Source organism: Arvicola amphibius, chromosome 8 (genome assembly GCF_903992535.2).
Source record: "Arvicola amphibius chromosome 8, mArvAmp1.2, whole genome shotgun sequence".
Lineage (NCBI taxonomy): Eukaryota > Metazoa > Chordata > Mammalia > Rodentia > Cricetidae > Arvicola > Arvicola amphibius.
The window spans coordinates 7,178,654-7,193,666 of record NC_052054.1 but is presented as its reverse complement, the minus strand read 5'-3'; the positions used below and the strand labels follow the sequence as shown (position 1 = coordinate 7,193,666).

General features: G+C 44.1%; 1 protein-coding gene across 4 annotated transcripts in view; it reads right to left on the bottom strand.

The window, feature by feature from the left end:
- Prkn (parkin RBR E3 ubiquitin protein ligase) overlaps nucleotides 1–15,013 on the bottom strand; it is a 1,148,335-nt gene that overhangs the window by 582,045 nt on the left and 551,277 nt on the right. For all 4 annotated transcript variants that reach the window (XM_038339600.2, XM_038339601.2, XM_038339602.2 and 1 more), the window contains exon 5: nucleotides 6,944–7,027. In XM_038339600.2, coding sequence (XP_038195528.1) covers nucleotides 6,944–7,027 — 84 coding nt within the window. The remainder of the gene's footprint in view (nucleotides 1–6,943; nucleotides 7,028–15,013) is intronic.

Sequence of the window (15,013 nt, the reverse complement as noted above, 5' to 3'; positions counted from 1 at the left end):
AAAGGCAGGTCTACAATCTCCAAAGACTTTTCGCTTTCGAGAACCAAAGAGAATTGACAGGAGTCAAGGACCTCACAACCTGCTGAGTGAAATTCCAAAAATGATATACAGTCTTTGTTCCCAAAATGGAGAACCGGGAAGGGACAGGGGTGGGAGGACAGGACACAGGAGGAGAAGGTGCCTGAGTCAGGCCTACAGCTCCAGTCACACCAACCATTTTTAAGGTCGGGTCGGCTGCACAAATACCTCAGCATTCCTCAGGAAACAATCCTACTGTCTCCGCACACCTTACAGTTTGAGACATTGATGACGACAAGAGCAAGAAAGAGGCTTTGGGCTTTCCAGTGAGAGACACGAAAGCCAGCAACAGGGAGAAGCAGAGGAGAGGCACCCCTCTCTGTGGGCGAGGCATCCCTCTCCGTGGGCGAGGCACCCCTCTCCGTGGGCCAGCCACTTCTGGCCATTGCAGATAACAGAGTCGTAGATAAAGATAGATTTTCAATCAACCAGTAAACAGATTCCTGCTGAGAAGCATGCTGGGGAAACGTGAACAGTTACGACAGAAAACAACCATATGGCTGCTTTTAATGACCCAATCAATACAAGAAAAGTGCGGTTCTTTTAATCAACTCCAGACCAAAACCTCATTTGTTTGCTCTGTTTCTAGCTTTCGGAAAGGCAAACCCCAGTGCTCATTTACCTTGATTCACAGCACCCCAGGGGTTCAACTTGTGTGTCGTGGGGGAGGGGATAACGCTAAAGAATAATTTATTTTTTATTGTCTTCAAAATCTCCTCTTTCCATTTTGTTCCTCATACTGTTACTATCCTAACCAGCTCACCTGCGTGCTCTGCCTTTATTCAAATTTCAACAGGGTGAGTCCATGACATAAAAATTCTCTCCCGAACTAAGCAGGAGGCGACGGAGGAGACACACAAGGAGAAACGACACTCTGCATATCTTATTTCCCAGGCGCACCCAGGGCTCTGGTCACCCTCATCTCTGGCCAGTCCTGCTGAGCCAGCATAATGCAGGCTGAATTCTCTCCCATCTTGTTTTCAGAACATCCTGTGCCTTTGACCTTTCTGACAAACCCCAGGACAGCAGCGTAGGGCAGCGCTGCGGCAGAGCTGACAGTGTTGGCTTTCTCCCCAACAATAGCGGTCAATGGTAATGCACACACCGAATGAGTCTGAACTTCCCATCCCTAGCACCCCTCAACTTTTGTATCTGATGAATGTGCTCTTCTTGCCTGGCTATTGCGGTGGAAATTCCCTGTTCCCCAGCTCAGCCTCCACCCCCAGTCTCTGACTGCCTGCTATGGGATTTTCCCTTCTCTCAACCCCAGAAGCACCATTTTGTGCTTCCCTGGCATCCAGGAGGCACGACCCTGCTGACCTCTACTCTGTCCTCATCGAGATGCCCTTTGGGCTCCGCGCAGGCTCAGCCTCACCAACACTTAGGTCACGGTGCAATCACCTGTGTACGTGTCTGGGGCACACTGGATTCCTCTCCCCTGGGAAAGCAGTGTGTAAAAGTCTCATTTCTACCGCCAGCCTGGCACATTAAACACACTTCGTCTTAGCCACTCCCTCTTGTCCTTGCTCTGCTGAGTTTGACCACTGTCCTTTCTTCCCACACAGACCCTTCTCTAAGACCGGTCTTGGCTGCTGGCTGCTGTTTGACAGTAACTAACAATCCATTATGCTATGGGATGGTAGCTATAGTTCTCTCCGAGGAAAGACTCAGATTTTACATTTATATTTTTCTTGTTTTAAACTTTGGGCAAAAATTTTTGTCTTCACCCAAAGAAAACACTGCTAAAAAGATCGCTTTGGGGTTTCTTTCCCCAAACTGTAAGCATCAAGGGCCATTATCCTTGCCTGGGACTTCAGAGGCTGTGAGAATCTGAAGAACCATGAGAAGCCGATATGCTGCCGATATGTGATATGTGGGTCACAAACTCATGGAATCTATTCAAAGTTGATCATCCATATAACCACACTTCCCATTTTAAATCTTCAGTTTGGAAAACTGGCTTTAAGAGAAAAAAAATCAGTGTGTACTTTTGAAAATAAATTTACTCTGGTCTCCTGGTAACTTTCAGAGAGCGAGTTTGACCTGAGCAAGAGAGACGAGGGCTCAATAATGACCGCCATCAAGGCAGGATGAAGTGTGGGCTCTCCAGCCGTCAGCCACCCGCTGGAGGGCCAGGAGGGCTATTCCCAGCCCTGGACCAGGCCTCTTTCTCCTGCCCGTTACTCTCCCTGCTTCCGTCTGTTCTTCTCACTCCATCGGCCTCCCGTGTGTCCGCGCTGAGGCGATCCCAGGGCTCCGTCACATTCCTAAGCCCTGATATTCTCATTTATGTCTGATCTGCCACCCCATCTGAGGTCTTCAGTGCTGTTAACACTGGCATGAGAGCCGGCTTCCCTCCAGCTCTCAGGATTTCAGTTGTAATTATTTAGAAAATAGTTTTCATACTTCTGCCACCCTTCTGGTAGATAAATATATCTTCCTGATCTAAAACCTGGCGATCCAGAGGCGCTCCTTTCACTCATCAACCACGAGGAATCATGAGGAATGCCTCTGCTAATTCTTTGTTGTCTAAGATATAATCAAGTTGTATCTTTCTTCTCCCCATGACATTCCAGTTTTAGAATCATTAATAGAAAAACTTGAAGCGTCTGGAATTAGGGGAAGATTTAAAGCTTCCACATTAAAACACTGGGCTGGCTACTTTTACGTCATTTTGACACAAGGTGGGGTCATCTGAGAGGAAGGACTCTTAATCGAGAAAATGCCTTCATAAAACTGGACTGTAGGCAAGTCTGTGGGGGCATTTTCTCAGTTGATGGTTGACGTGAGAGGGTCTGGCCCATTGTGGGTGGTCCAGGAGAACAGCACCCCTCTATGGCCTTCACTTCGGTTCCTGCTCTGACTTCCGTCAGCGCCCGACTGTTACCTGGAAGAGTGAGATGAAATCACTCTTTCTCCCAGGGCTATGTTTGCTCATGTTGTTGTTATCACAACGGAAATCCCAGTTAAGACAAACACTACCGTGGTAACACGGACACATTATTTCTTCATATCCAAAGGACAGCGTACAATACAGGCTGAGACTCATGACATCAAGGATAAGAAGAACTTAGGATTTCTGGCTATAGCAGCAAAGAGTTGTTTCTCATGTTGTTGTTTTCTTTTTTTTTTCTAGCACTCAAGCATTATGGGGTTGCTACATTGCTTGGATGCCGACAGAAGTGAATTCCTCATCCACACTAAGATGGTGTGAGGTACACAGAGACACTTGCCACAGGAGTGCAGATTCTTAAAGGTTCCTAACCTCCTCTTGCATCTTTAAAAACCACACTTCTGAGTTCAATGGGGGAAACTGGGGCGTGATAATGATAAAAAGAATTGCATGTTTTTATGAAATTCTCAAAAAAGTACCCTAAAATAATACTTCTTAGATTAGTCCATTTTCATACATCAACAAAAATTTGGTGTTTATTCAAATTTGCTAAATGATATCCAGTTCCATCATAATAAAAATAACTCAACAACTCAGAAAAGAACAGGAAACTTTCTTATCAGGCACTGAAAACTTGGTTTAGATATAAGCTGCCCTTGAGTCTGAATACTTGATTGGTTTTTGAAAAATGCCCTTAGAAGTTTCTAGTTTGTCACCCAAATAACATGTCAGACAACAGAGAACACTTCGTCACGCTCAGACACCGTTCAATCATCATCTGAGTTTGACTTTGAAGCTTTCACAATTCAATTTTATTTAGAATTAAGAAAATATGACTGAGGAGAACAGTCTAAGGCCAGAGCGAGCATTTGTCTTTTGTGGAGCCACAGGGCAGAACGAAAGGGGAATGAACGAGTCCATTCCTCGTTTGGCTTGCCTCTGCTTTCATCTGCCACCCTCACATACAGCTGACCCGCGGTCCCCAGAGACTGCTGGGGCCCTGGCAAGACACTCCCACTGAGGTGGGAGCATGTATTTGGGTTAATGGGGTCCCTTCACAGTGCAGCTGCCCAAGAAATGACTCGTGTACACAGACATACCACTGAGGCCATGGGGCATGGCAGGGAAATGTTTGATAGTAGGACGTCATGCCTTCGGGAGACATCAGGACCTCTGGGTTCTCCTTAGCCTATGTGTGTGTAACTGAGATAAACACATGCTCTCCAACAGACAGACAGACACATTACAGACATGATCTCAACTGTTATGACTACTGAAGAAGGCAAAATATAAAGGAATTTGCATAGCAAATGCGAAACCTTCTGCCATATCCAAAGTTGAATTAATTGCAGCAGCACAGAAAGTTCTAATTGATTGTGTCCCCTTTTAATCCCAAGCAAATTTCCCAAATAAGCTGATTATTTGGGAAAGGCTAAGGTGTGTTTCAGAAGGAATGCCATGCTCCTTCATAAGGTCACAGCTATTACTGTACATCTGAGCCAGTGCAGTGTGCCCTGTCTAAAGTGTGCTGGGGTAAACTGCATTTTTGTATGCTGCTTTCTTTGTGTGTGTGCATGTGATTCAGGGGACACATGGATCTCAGTGTCCTTCCTCAGATGCTGTCCATATCTTTTGCTTCAGGGCAGGATTTCTCAGTGAGTCTACAATTCACCAAGTAGGTGGCTAGCTGGCCAGAGCGCCTCAGAAACCTACCTTTTTCCAGCCTTGTTGGCACTGGCCATTACAAGCTTGTGACACCACACCTGACTTTTTGAAAATGTGCATCTGGGAATCAAGCTCAGGTCTTTCCACTTCCAGCACAAGCGTTTACCAAGCGTAATCCTCAGTCTCCAGATTAATTACTTCAGTAGCTGAGGTTAAATCTTGATGCTACTGAAAGTGAACTAGTTAGACTGTATTTGAATATATAAATACTAATTAGGAATAGATTAGGAACTCTGCTCTTTTGAATTTTAAATATATAGAGTTCAAGATGTCATATACAACAGAGATAAACACTATATATATATGTATATAGATACATATATATACCAACCATCTTTCTATCTACCTGTTTATCATTCCATCTGTTGATACATATGTATATACATATGTATATATATCTCAACACTCATACATTTCACAATTATATATAATCACATCTATTGTTTTATATATAGCATAATTATACATATTCATACACATGCATACTTAATTATACTTAAGAATTCTGCTCTAAAAACAATATACTTTAATGTTACACCCGTGGGAAACTCACAAGGCTGCATCACGATTTGACATTTGTGATTGACATGTAGGTCATCATTTTCCTTAAGATTTCTTTCTTTGGCCTTTGCATTCATAAAGAGTCTGTCTGTGGTCTGGAACCCAGTATGAAGGAGAATGCTTGTCTGCCCTCTGCTCCCCACCCTCAGGATCCCTGCCAGCATCAGGCAGACTGGCGAGAGCAGGCCCACGTAACGATTCAGCTCAAACAGTGCACCTATTGCTGTTGACAGACTTTGCTCCTTGGAGAAGATATGAACTGCCAACTGGCTGTGACAGTCTGTGGACTAACACTGACATTTGTGTTGGCACCATGACAGTGTTTATAGCTCCAGAAATGCATAGAGCCAGAGAAGGACTGGCCTGAGGTTTTTGAGATTGAACATACTACATTACACAAATGATATAAACATGTTGACAATGAGAAGCATCATGTAAGAGAAAACTTTAGAGCCCAGGGTCTCTGGGAAGCATCTCCTCTGTGTGAAGTGTGTGCTGTGAAGAGGGAAAGGCACACAGAAAAGGCAGTAGCAGCAATTCAGTCATAGAACCCATCAGCTATGATGCGTTTTCTAACTTCCTATCACTTCAGAAAGCAGCAAGAGGAGAAAGAAATGAACCAAAAGATGAATATTTGGTTGGTGTGGAATAGAAACACAAGCTACAGGGCGGGGAGAAAAACGGCATTCTATCTCATTTTTCTTTTGCTAGGCTTAGAACCAGGTCTTCTTGGACATTTCTTTTGCCACCTCCGAATGTCACCATAAGGCTTTAAATGGGCATATTTCAGCGTGACTTTGGAAATGCACAGTTGAGTCTGTGTTCCTGCTTCCCAGCAGGTACATTCTATGATGCTTGTGGTCTTCCAGGTGGTGTCTGTTGTATGTTAAAAAGCAGGCTTGTGACTAGATGTCTCTGGGAAGTAAGGGCTTCCCTGAACAATCAAACCCAGCAGAAGAGGCTGCAGGAACCCCAATTTCTATCTGGTTGGACGGATTCTCAGGAGAAACATGGGGCTTGCAAATGGCATCTGAGCTGCAGGCAGTACTGGGAACTGAGCACTCAACCTGAGTGTGTGTGTGTGTGTGTGTGTGTGTGTATACATGCTTACATGTGTGAGCAAGCATGAGAATAGGTACATGTAAGATTAACCTAGATGTCATCCTCAAAAAACTCTCAACCTTGGTTTTTGAGATAAGATCTCATGAACCCTGGAGAGCAAATTCAAGGCCACTTTTTCCACTAATTGTTATTGCATGCATACATCTATCTATCTATCTATCTATCTATCTATCTATCTATCTATCTATCTATCTATTCCTAGATATAACATGCTCGGTCCTTATAATGCTACTTGCAGGTATGCTTTCAGGCGTAGCACTTGACAAGGGACAACAAATTTGTGTGCTCATGCTGGTGGATAGCACCTCTCCCACTCCAAGCTCTCCTCATTGCCTTTGCACATCACCAGAAATGGCTGCTACCAGGGAAGTGACAGTGGAGCCAACAGCACAGGGAGAGTCTGGCAAACGTTGCTAGCACATCTGAACATTACCTACTTCTCATAGGATCACTGGCTGCAGGAAGTCAGCTGACACCTCCAGCCTCTCTCCTAATCTCCTAGTAAACCTCGAGAAAGCAGTTATATTTTAAATTCATAAATAATTAATTTAGTCAGAGACTTACTGCTCTGGTTCCAGGACAGTCTGGAGATTGGCACTCGCCACTCATCCGGTTTGGAATTAAGACATCTTCCCAGCAGGACGGACCCTGTGGAAACAAGAAACAAGTAAAGTCATCATATCCTGCATACAACAGAAATGCAAATGCCCTTCCCCAGACAATCCTGAGGCCTTCCCGTTGGAACCACGGGGTGACAGTGAAATGACAGGAATACAGTGGTCCACACAGAGTGGCTAACAGATGTGGTAGGGGCTTTTCCCAGATGTTCTTGCAGGCTATGCTGGGTCAGAAGTGTCCACATAAACATACAAGAATTCATTGTTATTTGGTTTAAACAGGTTCCTTCCTCCCCTCCTTTGAGTCTCTGGCCCTGTTTGAATGTTGCTGTACAAAGTCCATTCCAGTGTGGGACAGCACTACATAGTGCTGTGGCACAATTGTTTTGTACCCTGTAAAGATTTGTCAGTTGTGCTGGTTTAATAAAAACCCAAACTGAGAGGAAGCAAGATGAGAATGCCTTGGTGATAACAGGTACCAAGTTGTGAGGTTAACACAGATAAGTAAGATATAAGATGTAAGCCTTAGTTAATAAGAAAGCCTGAACTACTAGGCCAACCAGTTTATAATCAATGTAAGCCATTGTGTGTTTCTTTAAGACTTAACACCTGTAGGACCAGGCAGGACAGAAACCTCTGTCAACAAATGGTTCCAACAGGGACAACTACATCCACATAAACTACATCTCAATACCTGAGAGAGCTTTGGAAGTAATTCTAGACACAAAAGAACAGAGTTAAGCACAGCTTCTTGGTAGCAACATTTTCTAGTGTGGACTTTGTTTGCTAGAGGAAAGCATCTCATTAAGAGAGGCTTCTTGACTCAGCTTTAGCTGCAAAAACCTTGCAGCTCTTTTAAGAGGACCACCACCAAACACTTAAATGGTGTTTATGAATAGCCATCAGCATGCTTCTTGGTGGTGGCTGGGACCTTTAAATTCCATAGAGTTGTGGCAATAAACATGGCTCTAGCCAGTACCTCTCCCATGAGGTTAGACTCTCAGAAAACTAAGGAATGGGGTAGATCCAGCCATTGAATCCACAACTTTAATCCTAGCCACACTGCTTAGCAAATTAAAGATTCATAACATCAGAAAAAGAGAGCTACACAGTAAATATTGATTCAGAAACAAACATGCCAACAAGAAAACAAACCTTTAAATAGTTTACAGTGTGTTAAAAAGCTTTGGAGAGAAAAGAAAAGGATAAAGTCCTTTAAAAAGAAAGAAAGAAAGAAAGAAAGAAAGAAAGAAAGAAAGAAAGAAAGAAAGAGAGCAAGAAAGAGAGCAAGAAAGAGAGTAGTTAGGTGTGGTGGCACACACCTTTAATCCCAGCACTTGGGAGTCAGGGGCACAGAGATCTCTGTGAGTTCAAGAACAGCCTGGTCTCCAGAATGAGTTCCAGGATAACCAAAGATACACAGAGAAACCCTGTGTCGAAAAACCAAAATTTAAAAATAAAAGTAAAAAATAGAGTTTAAAATAAAACCACATAAAGATGAAAAATACACAGAGAGTCTGGATACTGTATGTTATTGTGTTGTCTTTGAATTTTTTGATGGCTGAGGAAGGAGCAAAAGCTGCTAAAAGACATTTATAGATCCTGCTGGATTAATCCAAAATATATATTTTGAAAATGCCTTGACTTCAAAATTTAAGTCAAAAGATATATTACTTTGGAGAGGAGGTTTTGTTTTTGTTTCAACAGGAAATTAGAGGCTTTGGATTTATTCTGGGTTAAGAAAAATTAGGTTTAATCAAGGAAGACCCCCTGAGAAATCTCTGATAGGAGAAGATGGCCCAGATGTCTGAGTTCTATATCCAGAACAGCCTCAAGACTGCTAGCTGAGATGATCAAGCCTCACAGAATATTCTAGTCAGGAAATGACCAAAATTCTAAATTTTCTTTACTTTCCTATAAGATTATCAGTGCCCCCAATCAGCAGGAAGTAGTCTGGAAAACTATGCCCACATTCTCCAAAAATGGAATATGGACATTTGTCTTTGTTTAGAATGTTGGTTACAAGTTGTTATGGATAATGGTCAGCAAGAAAAGCTAAACAAAGAAGATTAGATTCAGGACTTTGTTTTGAAAAAAAGGGGGGATACTATAGGACAATGGTCTGTACCCTGTAAAGATTTGTCAGTTGTATTCATTTAATAAAATGTTGATTGGCCAGTAGTCAGGCAGAAAGTATAGGTGGGGCGATCAGAACAGGAGAATTCTGGGAAGAAGAAAGACTCAGTCTGCGGGTGTCACCAAACCAAGAGGAAGCAAGATGAGAATGCCTCACTGATAAAGGTACCAAGCCAAGTGGCTAACACAGACAAGAACTATGGGTTAATGTAAGATGCAAGCATTTGTTAATAAGAAGCCTGAGCTAACTGGCCAACCAGTTTATAATTAATGTAAGCCTCTCTGTGTTTCTTTTGGGACTGAACGGCTGTGGAGCCGGGTGGGACAGAAACCTCTGTCAACAACAGAGTGTATAGATGGATGCTACAGCTGGTCCACCCACTTTCTGAGTCCCTGGTCCTGTCTGAGTGTCATTCCAGAGTGGAACAGCACTCTGCAGCCGACCTACCCACTGTTCGTTATGTTATAGTAGGTGTCACGTCCCAACAAGTGGCATGACTGATGAGGTGGGTGTCTGTTCCCTCACTGGATGTGGGTTCTGCTAGGGAAGACCTGATCTACCAACATCACACAGCATCCCAGTCCACAGGGAGGAGCCTGGGACTGGATATGCAGCATCCCAGTCCACAGAGAGGAGCCTGGCACTGGACACTCAGTATCCCAATCAACAGAGAGGACTGGACACACCATTCTACTAAGCAAAAACACAACTTTAGCACACAGAGTCCTTTGATTAGATTAGCAAAGGACACTGAAAATATCAGTGCTGCCCCATAGACTCATTTGGGGCAACACCTCTGCAACATGTATGTCTTTGCCTGTTCTATGACTGCATTCCAAGAAGTCTGATCCCAAAACAGCACCACGTGTGACAGGAAGACATGATCTCCTAACAACACCCAATGCCTCATGTCCCATGTCATGTGTACATGGAGGCTTCTGGGTACCAGGCATGTGTATGCTTAGAAAGGGTGTGTACCGCCACCTATGTCCTCAGCAGGAAACACCCATGCTTGCTTGCTAGCTATTAAAATGTTCTTGAACATTTTAAGGTTACAAATGATATGATTCCATATAATTTTAGGGCCCCTCCCTGCCGGGGTGGCCACTATACTGTCTGTTTGGATCTCAAGGTCCTGCTACCTGATCACATGTCAGACACCCCCTTCCCCCATGCATGTTTTCCTGTTTCTAATGTGCTTTTTTGGACTTCTCTACTGAGAGGTTTTGTGTGTGTGTGCACGCGCGTGCATGCGTGTGTGTGTGTGTGTGTGTGTGTGTGATTATTAATGTAAACCTCACTTTATTAAAAGTATCCAAGGAGCATGATATATTTTATTTAGAGGCTTTGAATACAGCACTAACCAACTGGAAGCCACCCAGATCACCGGAGAGCTGCATAGCTACCTGCAGCTACATCAAACAGTAACAGTGGCTCCTATTTCTTATTCACAAACCCATGTCAGGGCAGGAGTGCAGAGGTTGAAGTGGTTGGGAAAGGAAAACAATGAGGGAGAAACAGCTCAAGCCAAGTCCCTCCAGCCTGTGGTCTCCTTATTACTGACAAACAACAGTGGCCATGTTTTAATGAAATGATTTTTCCTAAATTAATTCCAATTTTAAATGTGGATATTTACATGGAAATATACATGGAATTACATGGAAAGGGGGCAGTGTTGAAAATATGTCTGGAGACTGCTTGCTCCCACTGTCCTGAGGACACTCATACTCGCACACGCATGCACACGTCTCCCCTGAGGTATTGCTCGACATCAGCTTGGAATTCAGCTGTGTATTAACACATGGAACCAATGGGACTGGCGGCCATAGAAGTTGATGATGCTTTCCTGGAAATGCTCAGTAATCAGCAAAGGGCAACTCATGCCCTGTAGGCCATAAGGGGACTGAGAGCTGAAACACAGTTCACAGGTGAGGAGAGAAGGTAGGGGGTCCTGCCACAGAGTCATCAACAGAATATCCTCAGATGCATTGAGAAAATGGCCAGCTTATCTCCCTCAAAACAAAAACCAACACAAAATCCTAAAGTTCTAGTAACTCCTTCAAAGGTCTAAGAGTGTTTCTAACCTATAACTGCAGCAATCGGATGGAGGAATGGCAAAAAGGATGTTGGGGACTCAAGAGATGGAAAGGGGCACAGGGAAATGACAGCTCCCAGACAGCAGAAGGCTGAAGGGTGCTGGCATCACAATCTGTGACTTAAGAGACAGCGAGGGGTGGGCAGTGTGTCTGTTCATATGACAGGAAGGACAGGGGATGGGCAGAGCTTCCAGCACAGGTGGTCTGACAGCTAGTGGCCTGGAGCCAGGTGGGGAGACATTTGGACGAAGGAGCAAGGGATGCGAAGTCATCATTTACACTGCAGGAAGTAAATCAGTCACCACGGGTCAGCCTAAGGACCATTTCAGTGCCAGGAATCAGGCTCGAGATACTTGGAAACTTTACAGCTGAAACTAGTGAACATGTGATGGTACACAGAGCCAGAGACCCTGCTTAGAGCCAGATTAAGCCTGGCGTTTCTTCACCAGTTTACAAAATACATATGAGCACCCATGTTCATATGCACATACACATACACATGCATGCACACACACATACACACACACTATACACATGCTACAGCACACAGGCCATAAAAGATCATCACATATGCATGCACACAGACATGTATGCACACAGCACACACACATGATCCTATGGGACATGTAGAAGGCTGACATCCACCTGTAAGACACTTTGACCTCTCGACCATTAGTCTACAAGCCACTGCTAAGCCTGGACAAGGTGTGTGGAACGCAGGCTTGTTTCAGTGTCAGCAGTTTTTTGTTTGTTTGTTTGTTTTTGTTTTTGTTTGGAGACAGAGTTTTGCTGTGTAGCCCTCACTGTCTTGGAACTCACTCTGTAGACTGTAGACTAAGTTGGCTTTGGACTTAGAGATCCTCCTGCCTCTGTCTCCCAAATGTTGGGATTAGAGGCCTGCATCACCACAGCCAGGCTTCAAAGGCTCTCTGTTAGCATTTGGGAACCTGGAATTCCGAGAAGCGGATGTGGGTGATTTGCAGAGCCTGAGATGAAGGACATGATTCACCCAATACCTGTTAAGGCAGGAATGTCTGCATGACCAGCTCCCATCAGCTCCCATAGGGCGCTGCCCCTCTCCCTTTGTGCCTCTCTCTACTGATTTTGCTTCAGGCCATTTTACTACACCAGATCTCAACCCTATCCATTCTTCTTAGTGAGCTACTGCTTCTGGGGTGGCCATTGGGTCACAATGTTATACAATCAGTCACCAAGACAAAGATGTCCAGTTATTCAGGGGTCACCACTCACCCTTAAGACCAAATGTAAAGGTTTCTTTAAGTCTAAGGTTTAGAGCCACACTAGTGAAAATAAGCAGAATTTATAATTGCAATTTTAGAACTAAAAGTATGTTACTCAGGTTAAATACTACGAAAACAAATGTGGGAGGAGAAAGTGGAGCCAGGCGAGAGGGGAAAGAGGATATATTTGACCTTACAAGTGATCACCCTTACTGTAAAGCAATCTGCATGTTTGAGTTTTAAGTATATGCATGGCCTCTTGATATAACTACAAACACTTGGAGGACTAGAGCACTATTCTACTTAGGGCTCTAATCACACTCATCAGTCCCTTGGTGGCATTTGAAGGGAGAAGCCCCCAGTGACAAATGTAAAATCACCCATTGTGTATCATGCTCCAACACACTCAGAAGGACCTGGCCATCCTGCTTATTTCTTAATCACAATTGGCTATGAGCTGTGGTTATAGCAGACTTATCGCCATTTTCAGCAACTGGGAAAAAGCCAATCAAATCTGAGGAATGTGAAAAAATTTACCTTTTTAATCAGAGTCATCCTTTGCTCCCCTATATACCAGTTTTTTCTTTGCTTGACTCTGAATGCACTCCCAAAGCTTGACTAGTCATTTTTAAATTTTTAGGTCTTCTTTCTCTCTCTCTCTCTCTCTCTCTCTCTCTCTCTCTCTCTCTCTCTCTCTCTCTCCCTCTCTCTTTCCTCCCTTACTCCCCTCCTCCCTTTCTTCCTTCCCTTCCCTTTTTTCCTTTCCTTCCCTCTCCCCTTCCCTTCCATTTTTCTTTCTTCCCTCTTCTTCATCTTCCTCTTCCTCCTCCTCCTCCTCCTCCTCCTCCTCCTCCTCCTCCTCCTCTGCTCTTCTTCTTCTTCTTCTTCTTCTTCTTCTTCTTCTTCTTCTTCTTCTTCTTCTTCTTCTTCTTCTTCTTCTTCTTCTTTTCTTGAGATAGGCTTTTGTTGTGGCTTTTTGGGGTCTGCCCTGGAACTAGCTCTGTAGACCAGGTTGGCCTCAAACTCACAGAGATCAGCCTGCCTCTGCCTCTGCCTCTTGAGTGCTGGAATTAAAGGCATGTGCCGCCACCACCCGGCCTTATGACTTTTTCATCTCTGAGATCACTGAGTATTCTGATAGGAACAGCTTCAGATATTTTTCCAGACACAATGGTCATTTCTCCTAAGGATAGATGTTCTCCAGCCTGGCATCTGCTGAGCTTTGTCTCCCAAGTCTCGTCAAGTGGCAAGTATCAATGAGCAAGCAGAGACTCTGGAAACTGTGTAGGATTAAAAGTGATCCATTCCACCATGGCTCACAGGAAGAAGAGTAGGAGGGAGGCAGTGGTTCTCCAGAGCAGCACAAAGGCATCTTCTGAACGTCTTATACCTTATGAGGCAGGAAAAGAAAACTCCATGATGGAGGACTCTCATTGGTTAATAAAGAAACTGCCTTGGCTTTTTGATAGGGCAGGATTTAGATAGGTGGAGTAGACAGAACAGAATGCTGGGAAGAAGGGAAGTTAGGCAGATGCCCTGCCTCTCCTCAGTGAGACAGACGCCATGGAGCCAGCTGCCAGGTCATACATGCTGAATCTTTCCCGGTAAGCTACCACCTTGTGGTGCTACACACATTCCTAAATATGGGTTAAAGCAAGATGTGAGAATTAGCTAATAAGAGGCTGAAACTAATGGGCCAGGCAGTGTTTAAATGAATACAGTTTGTGTGTTGTTATTTCGGGTTTTAAGCTAGCCGTGCGGGAGCCAGGCAGGACGAAAAGCAGACCTGCTCAGCTCATCGCTTCAACTCCACCCTGACAACAGCTGCAAAGAGACATGAATCACTCCAAACGGGATATATTTGCTGTTAAGATGCATAGGTCGTGCCCCAAAAGTCTAGATGTAAGAGCAATCTCCTCTGTTTGCTGGTCTGAAAGAAAATGGCCCCCAAAGGGAGTGGCACTATTAGAAGGTGTGGTCTTATTGAAGGAAGTGTGTCACTGTGAAGGTGGCCTTTGAGGTCTCATATATGGCCAAGCCATACCGAGTGAGACAGACCACTTCCTGTTGCCTGAGCAAGATGGAGAACTCTCAGCTATCTCTCGAGCACCATGCCTGCCTGCATGCCAGTGTGTCTCACCATTATGATAATGGACTGAATCTCTGAACTGTAAGGCACTCAATTAAATGTGTTCTTTTCTAGGAGTTGCCATGGTCATAGTGTCTCTCCATAGCAATAGAAACCCTAGCTAAGATACTGTGCATGTCACAGATATAAATCTTTGATATCTTAATTTTTAATGCTTAAACATTAATCAAAGTGCTTGCACAGCAGCCCACAGCAGTCTCGGAAGGTAAGGAGTTGTCTGTATTATACAGGTAGATGTTGCACATGGTCACATGGAAAATACATTTGTTACTTTCTTTATGATGCCCAGCCAAAGCATTATGATGTAAATAATAAAAGTGATGCAGAATTCTCTCGGACATAGTGATAAACACAAGGTAGAAGTGAGTTTGTTCATAACACCTACACCATTGGG